This window comes from Macaca nemestrina, chromosome 11, assembly GCF_043159975.1.
Source record: "Macaca nemestrina isolate mMacNem1 chromosome 11, mMacNem.hap1, whole genome shotgun sequence".
Lineage (NCBI taxonomy): Eukaryota > Metazoa > Chordata > Mammalia > Primates > Cercopithecidae > Macaca > Macaca nemestrina.
The window spans coordinates 87,834,451-87,850,335 of record NC_092135.1 but is presented as its reverse complement, the minus strand read 5'-3'; the positions used below and the strand labels follow the sequence as shown (position 1 = coordinate 87,850,335).

General features: G+C 38.7%; 1 protein-coding gene across 12 annotated transcripts in view; it reads right to left on the bottom strand.

The window, feature by feature from the left end:
- Positions 1 to 6,373: 6,373 nt before the first annotated feature.
- LOC105468226 (PMS1 homolog 1, mismatch repair system component) overlaps positions 6,374 to 15,885 on the bottom strand; it is a 90,337-nt gene continuing 80,825 nt past the window's right edge. For 11 of the 12 annotated variants that reach the window (XM_071073067.1, XM_011718318.3, XM_071073066.1 and 8 more), the window contains 2 exons: positions 10,329 to 10,489; positions 6,374 to 6,730 (listed from right to left, as the gene is read on the bottom strand). In XM_071073067.1, the coding sequence (XP_070929168.1) occupies positions 6,566 to 6,730; positions 10,329 to 10,489 (326 nt within the window). In that variant the 3' untranslated portion in view covers positions 6,374 to 6,565. The remainder of the gene's footprint in view (positions 6,731 to 10,328; positions 10,490 to 15,885) is intronic. The other variant, XM_011718320.3, reaches the window with a different exon arrangement.

Here is a 15,885-nt window from a genome sequence, read left to right as displayed (position 1 = left end):
TGATAAATATCACTGAATAAACTAAGAAATGTAGCTATAACTAAAGGAGATAGAGATGAAGGAGTTTGTTATAGTGATTTTGTGTCCAACTAAAGCAAAGTGGAGGAAGTCTATCCCTACCGGCTTTAGTTTAAAAGATTTTATGAAAAAGTGAGCTAGTTCAGAAGTATTTAAATGTTTAATAGTAGACATAAGTAAGGGAAAATAGGTTGTTCCAAATCCTGACATTCAGGAAAAAAAAAAAAAAATCAGGACAAAACAAAATAACAGAACATTAGAAATGGTTGTGTACTTGGAGATCAAGTTCAGCATCTTAATTTCAGAGATGAAGAAATGGATGTCTATAACAGCATAGTCAGGTTGAGATCTTCTAAGCCCTGGTGTGTTTTTTGTCTGGTAGATTTTAGTAAAAGTCAGTAAGAAATACAGGCTTATAGAAATTGACTTGAGATTGATTGTTAGGGGAACTTTGATACATGAGATAGAGTAGTGGTTCTCCAAGTGTGGCTCCTCAACAAGTAGCATTAGCATCACCTGGAAACTTACTAGAAGTGAAAATTTTCAATCCCACCCCAGACCATCAAGATTAGGAACTGTGGGCATAGCATCTAACACTCAGTGCTTAATAAGCTCTCCAGGTGATTCTGATGTACGCTCAAAGTTGATAACCACTGGGAAAGAATTTTTAATAGCTAGAGAAAATATCTCTACATTAACTTGCAGTGTTTTAAGGAGGAATAAAAATTGTGACCAAAAATCAAGTAAGCAGAGAAAACCTCTGAGAGCAGTTGTGAGAGTTCAATAGTGTGTTGCTAGTGTGGGAAAAAAAAAACCAAATGAACCTTGGGACCCCCAAAATAAGCAAAGGAAAAAGTCAAGCTGAGAATTATAATACGTCAGACAAACCTGCCTCCCATTTTATTCCTAAATAAGACAGCTACAAAGAGTTTTAAAAGTTATGTATCTCCCTCATATTTTGCCCACAAGAAAATTCCTTGTGAGCCTCAAGATCTTTACCCTGAAACAGTTCTGCTGAATTTCACCCTGGCAATGGAAACTGAAAGCTTATCCTCACAGGTTTCAGACAGAAAGTCATCCTTCTGCTCACCTGAGACAAATGCCTGATTGCTTCTTCTGCCCTACTGTTTATATAAAAATGGAGATTCACTGAGCCAGATTAAATTGTGTATTCAATGAAAGGCTGATCAAGGACTCAAAAGACTGCAACCTTTGTCTCTTGTCTACCTATGACCTGGAGGCCCCTTGCTTCAAGTTGTCCTGCCTTTCTGGACTGAACCAATGTACATCTTACGCATATTGATGTCTCATGTCTCCCTAAAATGTATGAAAGCAAGCTGTACCCTCACCACTTTTGGGCACATGTCGTAAGGACCTTCTGAGGCTGTGTCACAAGCATGTCGTTAACCTAGGCAAAATAAACTTTCTAAATTGAGATACGTTCTCAGATACTTTTGGGTTCATACTAGTTATTACTGGAAACAGTAAAGAAGGCTTTAAAAATAAAACTGATCAAGTTTAGGTGAGATTAAATGAAAGCTCTGGAATAAAGTTGTGAACTCCAAAAATCTGAGACAGGTCTCAGTTAATTTAGAAAGAATGTCACTTTCTGACAGGCCCAGGAGCCCCAAGTTTATGTTGGAACCTCAAAGAGGAATTCATCCAGCTCATAGGTATTTGATGGTACAAATCCATGGCTGGGCTTGGCTTTAAAAAAATTTTATCTGAGATTCCTTCTATGAAACAAAGTTCCATCAAAGCCAATTTAAAAGCCTACGTAAAAACAAATAATTATTCTTGCTGCACTGTATACAAATAATCAGAACAAGTATAATAAAGCAAACTCAGTTCTACCATGATTTGTCTTTAATAAAAATGGGAAACTGGAGAAAAATTATGTTTCAAAAACTACAGTACACCTGTTGTTAGATTCTAGTCTTGCCTAATGTTTTTCAACTTTTATTATTTTCTACAATTTGGACAGATTTTTCTATTTTGCAGGCTACAAGACTACAAAATAATGTTTTCAATTTTTTTCCTTCTTTCTCCCCATTTTTCCTAATTTGCAGTCACTGCAAACTAAGCTGTGCTTTCGTAAAGCCCTGCAAAGTGAAGCTAGACAACTTAAACTTCAGAAGAAAATAACAGCAACCTACTTACAAACATAAGCCACTTTCATACCTGCCTACAGATGTATGGACTTCAGAGTAATGTGGCCTATATAGATTTTCCAGGATTGTTCTTTTGTTTATTGTTTTTCTGCCTTCCTCCCCTTCTTTTATCTTCATAGGACATGAGACTTCACAAACCTGCTAAAAATGAGCTTTCCTAATAACTCAGGATCTACTCATCTAGGAATAAACCATCCTAGCCATGAGAGATCACAGGAAACCTGAGACCAGAAACTAGTTTTCTTCTAAAGTGTTTTCTCCAAAAGATTTTAAAAATGAAAGGGGGGAAATGTGAAAGGAAAATAAATCTTGGGGCCTGCAAATCACTAAACTAAAGGGAAAAGTCAAGGTGGGAACTGCTTAGAAACAACCTGCCTCCCATTCTAGTCAGTCACCCCTCTGCTTACAGAGATAAATGCATATCCGATTGCCTCCTTTGGAGAACCCTTTGGAGATGCCAATCAGGTATGCATTTATTTCAGTGAGCACAGGGGTGACTGAACAGAATGGGAGGCAGGTTGGTCCTAAGCACTTCCCAACTTGACTTTTCCCTTTAGCTTAGTGATTTAGGGGCCCCAAGATTTATTTTCGTTTCACAAGGTTAACAGTTAACTCTGGATTATCTATGCTTGTAAAGGGAGAAAGCAGGTGACAATCTCAAGTCATTTTTTATTTGGCTTTGCAGTAGAATTTGATTTTTTTTTCAGGACTTATCTTTGTTTATGGTAATACAAACATTTAAAGTGGAACTAGTAGAGCACTAGATTAGCTGTGTGTGCTCACGTATGTCATGTCATCACTTTGGGCTTCTACTTTCTCATCTGTAAAATTAGTTGGCTCACCTCAAGATTATTTTTAGCCACTATAAATCCATGAACATTGGCTTGCCCGAAATGCTTCACTCCAAGAACAAGTCTAGTCATTTAAATATCTTAGTATCATTATTGGTATCTTAATTGGCCTGGTAACTTTGGTTAAGTTAGTGATCAACATTTGGGGTCCCCAAATGTGTTATTTCCTTTGCATTAATTAGGTACTGTAAAGAGTGTGAAACAAAAATAAAAACTTGGGACCCAATTCACTATGCCAAACAGAAAAAATTAAGCTGAAAGCTGAGTCATCCAAGAAACTGCCCTTCCTTTGTTCCTAAGCAGATAGCTACAGATAAAAACGTTAAACATCTCCACAGGTAGCTACTCTATGTTCACCTTATCTTATGTAAAATGTGAATTTACTGAGCGTCAGACAATACACTGACTATTCCTTTACCTGCTCCTTTTCTTTTGCAACATGTGGATTCAGTAATGTGACCATATCCTCCCTCCTTCCCCTCCAGCCTACCTTTCCGCAGTAAATACTGAAGCTCTCAAAATCATCTTTGGAAAAGGCACACAGACCTGTCTCCCGGGTATGTCCTTAATTTTGACAAAATAAACTTCTAAATTTATTGAGACCTATCTCAGATGTTTTTTGGTTTACAAGAGTTAAATCTATGTTTGGTTTTCAGTGCAGACCCAAGCCCAAGTTTATTTAGTGGCTTCTGCTCCCTCCTGCCCTAAAAAAACCACACACACACACCAAAAAATGCTGGAGGAAGCTTGCAAACATAAGAACATGAGATGAAAATAAAACAGGAAAGAATTTGGAGAGGAAAAAATGGCTCTATTTACACTTTTAGTTGAGAAATGCGGGCTGTGCTGGGTTGGGCTGCAATTCCCACAACCTGAGCCACAAAATCTGGATAAAATCACAGAGAATCACGTAGCCAATGAAAGTAACAAAAATCCGTTCATCTGAATACAGGTCTAACATTTTTCGGTAGGTTAAATATCTAAAACCTCCCAGGCCTGGCCAGACCTAAGATGGCTACCTTCCCAGCAAAATGCCCATCCAAGAGGGGCCTGCAGGTCTGACTTCCATAAGGCTTTGGGTCAGCCCTGTGGCTACAGCCAAGGCTGGGATCCTAAGCAACATACTTGGGTCTAAAGAGCACTTTAGAACTCGTACCTTAAGAGTCCTTCTCCCAGGCCAAGGACTCTGGCAACCCAGCCTAAAGAGGCAAATGGATAACTTGGGGTCAGGCTTTCCTTTTCCTTCGGATCTCCTCGCCTCGCCCTTAATTTCGGGTAAGCCTCCCAGGCCGCAGCGGGCGTTAACTCCATTCTGGGAGCCAGGGTTTCCCTGTCGCCGCTCCCAGCTCCAGCATTTGGTCCGCGGGTGGTGCTGGGGCTGTTGCAAGGATTTGTGGATGGGAGCGCAGCGGGAGACTGCCGGGCTTCTGCGTGGTTGCTGGGCTTCCCTTAGCCTGATGAACCAGGATTGGTCCGTGGGGCGACACTAGACCCTCACCTGAAGCCCATTTCTGTTCTGCAAAAAGCTGATTCACGCCAGTCTGCTACTCCAGTCACCGTTAGGAAAAAGTTGCTGGCCAGGTGCAGTGGGTAATACCAACACTTTGGGAGGCTGAGGCGGGTCAATCGCTTGAGGTCAGGAACTCCAGACCAGCCTGGCCAACATGATGAAATCCCGTCTCCACTAAAAATACAAAATTTAGCTGGACGTGGTGGCAGACGCCTGTAATCCCAGCTACTTGGGGGAGGCTGAGGCAGGAGAATCGTCTGAACCTGGGAGGCGCCCCCCTGCACTCTAGCTTGGGCGACAAAGCGAGACTGGTCTCAAAAAAAAGTTGCAGCCTGAAGTTGATTTATTCCAGCATTCGTTAAAGTGGTGTCAGGGAGTGTTTTATACTCTGTTAACTACCTACGCTTAGTTGACCAAATAACTCTTTAGGGCCCATTTTTCATGGCAGGCAGTATAATAGTGGTTAAGAACAGGAGCTCTGGCATTAGAATCTCAAGAGTAACCACAAGTTTAAATTAGTTGTGAACATTAAATGAGATCATCCAAGGTAAGTGCTTAGCCTGCCTAGCAAATAAGTGGTAAATACCTACTGCCATTCCTACCAACCTTTGACACAACTCATAACTGGTAAGAAAAAATTAGTTTCTTCATCTACAAGATAGTTGTAGGACCAATACAGACTATATTGGCTAAAAAATAAGTCTACAGTTTTACTTAGCGTGAGTGCAAATGATGCAAATTTCATCTTTGATAGCTTCTGTGAGCCTCTCTTCCCTCAGTTTACCCAGTTAATTTAAAAGAATTACTCCCAGAAAACTCTCCCAGAGCAGGGCCCCACATTTATAAAAGGGGTAATGGAGAGTCAAGGGAAGCATTCTTTTGGTTCATGCAGAACAGGATGATGTTGGCAGATAAAAGGCAGAATCCAGGTTTCACAATTTGTACTTAACACAAGGATCTTCGGAATTTAAAGATGATCTTTGAGAGTTATGGGAGATGGTGTGTGTGTGGAGATACCGTATCCAGTATAACATATCTTACTTTACGCAACAAATATGTTCATTAAAAATCATGTTTCAACTTTTTGTAAAGGTATTTTGGTGCACTGTGGGACCTGGTTTTTGAAGGGGCATATGTACATTAATTTTCACCTAATAGCCCGGGGCGGCGGCTCATACCTGTAATCCCAGCACTTTGGGAGGCCGAGGTGGATGGATCACCTAAGGTCAGGAGTTCGAGACCAGCCTGGCCAACATGGTGAAACCCCATCTCTACTAAAAATACAAAAATTAGCCAGGTGTGGGGTAGGCAGCCGTAATCCAAGTTACTTGGGAGGCTGAGGCAGGAGAATCGCTTGAACCTGGGAGGTGGAGGTTGCAGTGAACCAAGATCGTGCCACTGCACTCCAGCCTGGGTGACAAGAGCAAGAGTCTCCAAAAAAAAAAAAAAAAATTCACCTCAGTTTTCTGTTAAAAATCCAGTTCTTCCCATGTTCTCTGATAAAAGTTGACCCCCAAATCCAATAATTACCATATAATGAAGAGATAGCAACATCTAATCTGTTACCCCCTAAATTGAGGTTAATGGAAGAATTTCTGGTTTTCTTCTTCCTCTGAATTTCATTTTCTCATTTTCTCCCACTGTGTCTCTCCATCACACTTTAAAAAATATTGACACTGTTTGTCAGATATGCTAGTATGTGTGATGTTTGATTTCTCCCTGCACAGAGAGGACCTAGTAAATAACCACCCAACAATACTACCTATTTTCCAATTTTGTGTCTACAACTCATAATTATGATGACGGCTGGTTCTTGAGAATAAAATAGTCTATATTAGTTTATTTACATTATCTCCAATACATGGAACTTTTTTCAATATACAAACAAGTCAGTGAATCCTCATTTAAAAAATAACCATATGACACATAATACAAAGATAATTTAAAACTGGACTCATGCTGTTTTATGACAGAACCAATTTCAACGGTAACTAATCTTCTTAAACATTATTTAATCATGTAGTTTCTGGAAGATAGGTTAAATGATGAAAAAATGGGCGACCATGAACACACCCTTTAATTTCATTTCCAAACTGGTGCTTCATTCTGTAGATAATGTCTTGGATGTCCTCTTTTGATAAGTACATGGGTAACTGTCTGGATAGACGCACTGCTTCTCCCTGTCCAAAGGGAAAGTCACACATTTTACCATGATATATCCTGAAGCAGAAAACATGTTATCCTGGCAAAAAGGATAACAGAATATTGATTATTTTCATATTATTATGAATTCACTAACAAATATTTATTAAGTATCAACTACGTTGTCAGCTCTAGGGATGTAGTGGCGAACCAAAAACCAAGACCCTTGCTCTTGTGCAATTTACATTTTAGTGCAGAGAAACAGAAAACAGACAAAAGACAGAACATTTTAGTCAATAAATAATGCACAAAATTAAACTGGGCCACATGATAGAGTGATTGTAGAGCTGGAAAAAGATTACTTGAGGAGATAGCTTTAAGCTTGAATTTAAATAAAGAACGAGGCTGGGCGCGGTGGCTCAGGCCTGTAATCTCAACACTTTGGGAGACGAAGGCAGGAGAATTGCTTGCGGCCAGGAGTTCGAGACCAGCCTGGGCAACACTGAGACCCAGTCTCTACGAAAAAAAAAAAGCTGGGCATGGTGGGGCATGCTTGTAGTCCCAACTACATGGGAGGCTGAGGCAGGAGGATCACTTGAGCCTGAAGGTCAAGACTGCAGTGAGCTGTGATCATGCCACTGCACTCCAGCTTTTGAGCAAGACCTTATCTCAAATAAACAAAAATAAATAAGAAACCTTAATGGAAAGATCATGGGGAAAGAAAAACATCTCAGGCAGACAGAAGAGAAACTGAATGTTCAATGTGGGTGCAACATAGTTGTTCAAAAGAGAGGAACAGGAAAAGGAAATTAGGCACTCTCTAGGACAGGGTGAGGAATTGGTGTTTTGATTTACACTTGGACAAATTCTACTGAGCATTGTTGAGTCACAAAACTGTCCTGGCTGGATTCAATACAAATGTTTACTCTTACAAGCCCTCAATGACACCTGGAAATCTTATTCCTGTTTATTTAACCTTCTCTTATAGTACCTACAGCTCTTATTTTCAGATCTTTGTTACTGTACTAAAATTACCAACGCCTTCCCACAACCCCTCCACTCTCAGCAGGTAACTTCTACTCTTTCGCCACATATATCAACATGACTTCTCTCAAGTTCACCTAAAATTTCATAGGTTCTAATGATTAAGAAAAAAGTTTTTAAAAGTTTACATAAAAATTATTTTCATTTTTCCCCTTTTCCATTTTCTGCTCTTGATTCAGACAGCTTCTTCTTTCTAAACCTTATATTCATATCTTATCTTCTCTCTTGCCTTTTTGGGAACATTTCCTCTGCAAATTTTTTTTTTTTTTTTGGAGACAGAGTCTTGCTCTGTTGCCCAGGCTGGAGTGCAGCGTGTATCCTCAGCTCACTGCAACTTCCACTTCCCAGTTTCAAGCAATTCTCCTGCCTCACTCAGCCTCCTGAGTAGCTGGGATTACACGTGCGCACCCCCACGCCTGGCTAATTTTTGTATTTTTGGTAGAGATGGGGTTTCACCATGTTGGCCAGGCTAGTCTCAAACTCCTGACTTCAGGTGATTCACCCACCTCAGCCTCTCAAAGTGCTGGGATTACAGGCATGAGCCAGTGCACCTGGCCTCCTCTGCAATCTTTTATTGTCAGTCTTCCACCAATTCAACACAAACATGCTGAACATACTCTTTCCTTCCTTTCACTATTCACTAATATGACTTGCTGCCTACTTTTCCACTACTACACTCTTTAACCACTGGCAAATGTCGTCTATTCCTGCTACAGCAGACCCTTGAACAACACTGGTTTTTAACTGTGTGGGGGTCCACTTATACATGGATTTTTTTCCAACCCCAACTGTGATAGAAAATACAGTATCATGGGATGCGAAATCCATATATACGGAGGGCCAACTTTTCATATATGTGGGTTCTGGAGGGCTGACTGCGGGAGTTAAGCATGCTTGGATTTTAGTATCCACAGGCGGTACTGGAACCAATCCACTGAGTATACAGAAGGGCAATTGTACTTTGCCATCACGATTCTCTTCAAGGTTACTACTGTCATCTAGCAGCCATATCTGATATATCTTCTAGCAATTATTACCCTATACAGAATGTGATACTACTTAAGATTAAAATTCCTTCCTTCCTTGACTTTTACATCCACGCCTCTCTTGGTTCTTCTTTCACTTTCCTATCTTCTTCTCTGATTCATCTTATTGACCTTAAATAGAAGCATCCTTGTGGTTTAAGTTCTCTCCTTTTTTTTCTAGGCCATTTTTCTTAACACTTATACCACTATTACCTTAACATACTGAAAGGTAAACTATTAGCAAAAAAATATTTAAAACCAGTCCCAATAACTTTTTTTCTGTTATTTCTGAAATCTTATTTCTCCCCACATTGTTCTTCCGACCCACAACTCCCTCAACCTTTAAGTTCATACTAACTCTCTCACAAGAAAATATTCCCTTGAAGTCTCTAGAAACTATCAATGTTAAGCTACCTGCACAATACGCTGGGACTTTCCACATAACAAAGCTCCTAAAGGATTCACAGAACATTACTGAATATGTTCCTCAGAAGGAGTAACAAGCAGACTTTCCTGTTAAGGAAGTCTGACCTTCAGAATACAGCAGGCACACTACCAACTGTAAACAAAAATGGCTCACTTTTAAAAAGGGAGAAAAACTTTACATTAGAGTTCAGGTTTTTTAAAAAATAATACTAGCCAATCTTGTGGGATATCTAGAACAAGATATATAGACGGAAACACTATTGTTTTCCTTCTACTATCTTATACTTGGACATTTTAATGTTTATAACCTTCCTTAATCCTTTTATTTTTTTTAACCCACTGTTACATTTCTCTTTTGTGGTGAATACTGTCACAAAAATGAAAATTTCCACTTATTCAAAGATTCATATCTTTCACTTACCCTTCCCTTCTACTGCTCTTGATAAGATCAGGACTTAGAATTATTATACTTTTTAGACAAGTATGTGATATAAAGGTAGAATTATTTTAAATCCCTTCTAAGAGGATTATTTATGAAATGTTTTTTAAAACAGAACTTCACTGCAGAATATCTCATTTATAAGGTCTTTCCTCAATACATACCCAAGAAAATGTTATGGTAAGAATCCATGATAGAGTTTATCACAGTCAGTCTATGATGTGAAACTTTTAATGGAGTGTCCTTTCTTATAATAGTGTTTTCCTTGCAATTACATAATAAAATTTACAGAAAATATTCTACTATTTGGAAATAATTTACTATTTTAAGAAATAAGTATCTTAAAGTCTGGCCAATCTATAATACCTCTATATATAGAATCAGCAGCAGTACCCAAGCTTTTTGGCACCAGGGACCGGTTTCGTGGAAGACAGTTTTTCCACAGTTGGCAGGTGGGGATGGTTTCAGGAAATTGTTCCACAAGAAGTGCACAACCTAGATCCCTCGCATGCACAGTTCACAATAGGGTTTGTGCTTCCATGAGAATCTAATGCTGCCACTGATCTGACAGAAGGTGGAGCTCAGGTGGTGATGCCCGCTGGCAGGCTGCTCACCTCCTGCTGGGTGGCCTGGTTCCTAACTGGCTTGGCCTAGGATTTGGGACCCCTGTATACACTAACATATATATAAAATAATGCATACCTCTAAATAACTTATCACTTTGCGAGGTCTACATTCATAAACTTCCTTTGCATTTTTGTTTAATATAGCATTAAGAATTTCTTTTAAATCTGCTACTCCATAGAATGGGAGACAATTAGCCATTCCTTCTATTTCCAAGTAATTTTCAGTAATTGAAACTCCTGAAAGAAAACACACACACACACACACACACGTAGTTAAGTTTATATTCCAGAACATGTCCATTAAAAACAAAAATTGCTGCTAAAACATTTAGTGAACCCTCATTAGAATTTAATATAGTCAGACAAAGTTTTGTTCCTTAGTTGGAGAACAAACAGTAATTTCCCATAGGATCTCACATTAAGTCATAAGTGCTCATTGACACCACATGTGCTTTATATAATTTAATTTAATCCCAGTTATTGCTGTTCTGTTCCTTACATTTGTTTAGATCATTTCTTGCTTTGGAGAGAAAATGGAGTCCCATGATATTTATGAAAATAAAACTGGTTTAAGTGTTTTAACAACTGCTGCTCTTCAAATTCTACCCTACCATTTTAATATCTAAATGCCTGAATTATTTCTGTGATTTTAAGTTACAAATTATAAAAACAGTCACATAGTAATTTATGGAGATATTATTAATTAGAAGAAAATACTGTTTGTTCAAAATATTTTAATAGGACAAATAAAACTGACATGTTAAATGTTACTTAAATTACTCCTAGTAATTAAAATAAAACTAAATGGCTGGGCACAGTGGCTCACACCTGCAATCCTAGCACTTTGGGAGGCCGAGGCAGGCACGTCACGACATTAGGAGTTTGAGACCAGCCTGGCCAACATGGTAAGACCCCGTCTCTACCAAAAATACAAAAAAAAAATTAGATGGGTGTGGTGGTATGTGCCTGTGGTCCCAGCTACTAGGGAAGCTGAGATGGGAGGATCACTTGATCCTGGGAGGCAGAGGTTGCAGTCAGCTGAGATCGTGCCACTGCACTCCAGCCTGAGTGACAGAGTGAGAATCCATCTCAAAAAATAAAATAAAACTAAAAACTAGCTACAGGATTGGACGTATAACTGGGTACATAATCCATAACAGCACATATTTCAAGGCATCAGATTTGGCTTTAAAATGCATGTTTTTGGAAAATGGCAGAGATTTGTCTTCTTTGGCTGTATCTGTATAACAGTGTTCTTTCATGAAGTTCACATAATGCTACCTGGAATTAAAAGAAAAGAGACAGTCCAATCTTGGATAAGTAGTAGCTATCAATGGATTAATTTTAAAAAAGAGATGTGATATAACTTGAAGTTTCAGATCCTGAGACTTCAATAATCCAATCCCTTACCTGTTCCCAATTACAGACTAGATCCTTGACCTGGTTGGCAGATGCAGTGCTGGTAGACTATAGAGACGGTATCCTAAACATTTTTCCCAGAGAATAATATATAATATTATATTATCAAGCATTAAGGGATGAGATACAGAGATCAATGAAGTGAGATGCTATGGTTTAGATGTGTGTCCCCTCCAAATCTCATGTCAAAATGTGACCTCTACTATTAAAGGTGGGCCTAGTGGGAGGGTCATGGGGCAGATCCATCATGGCTTGGTGCCATCCCCATGGTAATAAGTGAGGTCTCTGTGGTAGTTCACACAAGAGTTGGTTGTTTAAAAGAGCCTGGCATCTCTCTCTTGCTCCCTCTTTTGCCATGTGACATGCTGGCTCCTTGTTGCCTTCTGCCATGATTGTAAGCTTCCTGAGACCCTTACCAGAAGTAGATGCTAGCACTATGCTTCATGTACAGCTTGCAGAACCATGAGCCAAATAAACCTCATTTCTTTATACATTACCTAGTCTCAGGTATTCTTTTATAGCAACATAAATGAACTAACACAGAAAATTAGTACTGAGGAGTGGGGCACTGCTATAGATAACTGAAGATGTAGAAGTGGTTTTGGAGCTGGGTAAGAGCAGAGGTTGGAAGAGTTTGAAAGCTCAGAAGATGACAGGAAGATGAGGGAAAGTTTGGAACTTCTTAGAAACTGGTTAAATGGTTGTGACTAAAATGCTGATAGAAATATGGACAGTAAAAGGCTGACACAGTCTCAGATGATATTGAGGAATTTATTGGAAACTGGAGTAAATAAAGGTCACCCTTTTTATGTCCCAGCAAGGATTCTGGCTGCACTGTGTCCATGCCCTAGGGCAAGCTTGTTTAACCTGTGGTCTGTGGGCCATATGTGGCCCAGAACAGCTTTGAATGCGGCCCAACACAAATCTGTAAATTTTCTTAAAACATGGAGAGATTTTTGCAATTTTTTTTTTTAAAGCTCAAGAGCTATTGTTAGTGGTAGTGTATTTTATGTATGGCCCAAGACAGTTCTTCCAGTGTGTCCCAAGGAAGCCAAAAGATTGGACACCTTTGCCCTTAGGATCTGTGGAAGTTTGAATTTAAGAGTGATAACCCAGGTCATCACTTTTTCATTTCGCTATCTAGCAAAGAAGTTTCTAAGCAGCAAATCGTTCAAGAAATGGCATGGCTATCATCAGATATGGGAGCAAAGAAATGACTTAAACTTGGAACTTATATGTAAAAAGAAAGCAGATGCTAGCACTATGCTTCATGTACAGCTTGCAGAACTATGAGCCAAATAAACTTCTTTATAAAGAAGGTTTGTGGTCATTTCTTTTAGTCTCAGGTCTACCTGAGTCTTACACAGTCTCAGGTATTCCTTTATAGAAACACAGACTAACAGTGGAAATGAAATGAGTTTGGGCAACAGGGGAAATGTAAATGGAACTCAAAACTGTGTGTGGTAGGCAAAAAGTAGTAGCAGAATATTCTAGTTCACATCTCTTTTAACTATTTATATAGATATGAAAATTGCCAAAAATATCAGTCTAAGTGATTTTTTTCACTATTGGTAGTTTTAAATCTTTTACAGTATGATTAGAATGAAAAGTCTAATACTAATTACATTTGCCCTGGAAAATTATACACATTTCACAGAATTCCTAGTGGAAATGGGTAAAAGGTACTTGGCAACAAATAAGGAAATTGAGCAATATTTTAACTTCTGGGTTTGTAAAATTAAGACATGGAAAAGTTAGAGACATTGGAACTATGTAACAATAACCCTTGAAAAGTTTCCATAAAATACTGTGAAATGCTTACCAATTTTCAGGGAAAATACATCAAATGAGTAAGTGCTTTGACAAGTTTTCACTTCCTAAAATATGGAATTCTTATTGATGCAGGACAGAAAGCTATTCCCATTAGCATGCAAAGTACTTAGAGTCATATTGAGAATCATGTCTCTCAAAGCCAGATGTATTCTTTCTCTTTCAAATGCTTTTATCCTTATCCAAAGATGTACTGTGACTACAGGCAAACTGTTGATTCAAAGTTAGTAAAATGCAGCAATACTCTGACAAGACAGAACTGTTAAGAAAATACAATCTAATTTAAAAAAATGAAAAAACAAAGAAATGAAAGAAAACATAAATATCTTTAACTTGTTCTGATATTGACAAGGGAAATAATGCTTATGATAATCTAAGTAAAGTTAATTCCGATCAAATCAAGTCAGTTTGCAGGTGACTTAATCATTTCTGCATCTCTGATGCTATGAAAAGTATTAGGCATTCAATTAGATTTTAAAAATACTACCTACAAGCTAAGAGCTGAAAGCATCTGTCAGATACAAATTTACTAGGTAACTCAAAAAAAAAAAAAATGCTCTTGGAATTGAGTGGGAGGTAAGAAAGGACAGTTATCCTTAAAACAACAACAACTTGCTGTTTAACATCTTTCTTTTTTTTTTTTTTTTTAGATGGAGTCTCACTCTGCTGCGCAGTGGGGAGTGCAGTGGCGCGATCTTGGCTCACTGCAACCTCTGCCTCCTCGGTTCAAGCGATTCTCCCACCTCAGCCTCCCAAGTAGCTGGGATCATAGGCACCCACCATCATGCCCGACTAATTTTTGTATTTTGTAGTAGAGATAGGGTTTCGCCATGTTGGCCAGGCTGGTCTTGAACCCCTGACCTCAGTGATCCACCCGCCTCGGCCTCCCAAAGTGCTAGGATTACAGGCATGAGCCGCCGTGCCCGGCCTGTTTAATATCTTTCATGAAAAAAACCGGTACCTGCCACCAACACCACATAGTTAATTAGAAAAACATTAAGTTGAGAATAAAACACATACACCCCCACCCATCCCTTGCTTCAAGTAAATTCACTTCACATAAATTTTAAGATGCCAGGGACCCTGAGGAAGAAATATTTCTAGGAAGACTAAAAGAGATGACTGCAAGCCTGCGAAAGCGGGCTGAAGGATGGTAAGAAAAGAGAATACGTGAGCATCTCCCATTGCCATGTACCATGCTCACTGATTTGTTAACTTGGATAATGCTCACAAATACTTCATGGAGTAAATATCTAAATTTTGACAGGAAGGCAATATGATAAATGAGTTAAGAGCTAGGCTTTAAAGGCAGATTGCCTAGGTTCAAATTCTGGTTTTACCAATAACTGTGTCCCCTTGAGCAAACTTAACTTCTGTGCCTCAATTTTTCCATCTGATATAAACTTACTGGGTAGCTCAAAAACAAACAAACAAACAAACAAAAAAAACCATGCTCTTGGAATTGAGTGGGAGGTAAGAAAGGACAGTTATCCTTTTTACATTATAATTATTAGTTGTTATCAATGAAGACACAGTTAGGCCAGGTCACTTTCCCCAAAACACATTCTTTTTAAATGGCAGTGCTGGGATTTGGACTAATAGAATTGAGGTAGGAGGTAAGAAGCTTAGGTTAGGTATCCTTAAAAATCACAAAAATCAAGTAAAATTAGTTTATGTTTGGGACACCAAAGTATTTTCTGTATATACCCAGCTCCATGCTTTTGTACATTGTTTTTACTTATTTTCATATCTCAGTAAAGCATTCCTTTAAAAATCTTCAAATGCTGTTTTGGGTGAATTCTGTTTTTCTATACTTTGAGTGTGACAAGTTTGGAGGCAGGAAGGGAGACAGTGGAGTCCTTCCTCATGGTTCCACTGTACCCCTTTGATACCAGATGAAGAAAAATTAACAGAAGGTAAGGCAGAAGGCAGTTGGGTATGGAAACTATAAAAGAACAGAGAAAGTGCCAGCCAGGAAAACTGAAGCCTCTAGCCAGATGGATTTTCTTTTTTTTTTTTTTTTTAAATCCACCCAATGAATTTCCATACTGAGCAAAGAGGGTTATCAGTCTTTTAGCAAAGCCATGGAACTGAATCATCCATTCTCCAGATAGCACAACTGCTGATGTTGCACGTCTTAACTGGCAAAACAAGCAAATGCTTTTTAAAAAGCAAAGATGTCCATTTTTGTTAGGCAATTCCAATGCCCTACATGTTTCTGTTTCATTATCTAAAGGAGTATTTTAATAATTTAAACAAAGCAGGCAGTTTGAATATTTTGTCAAAGGATGACAAAAATTACAATAAAACTATCTGATTAGTTATGAAAATGCAAATGCAAAGCACTGGACTGAAAGAGATGCCACACTAGCTTGTTTCAGGCA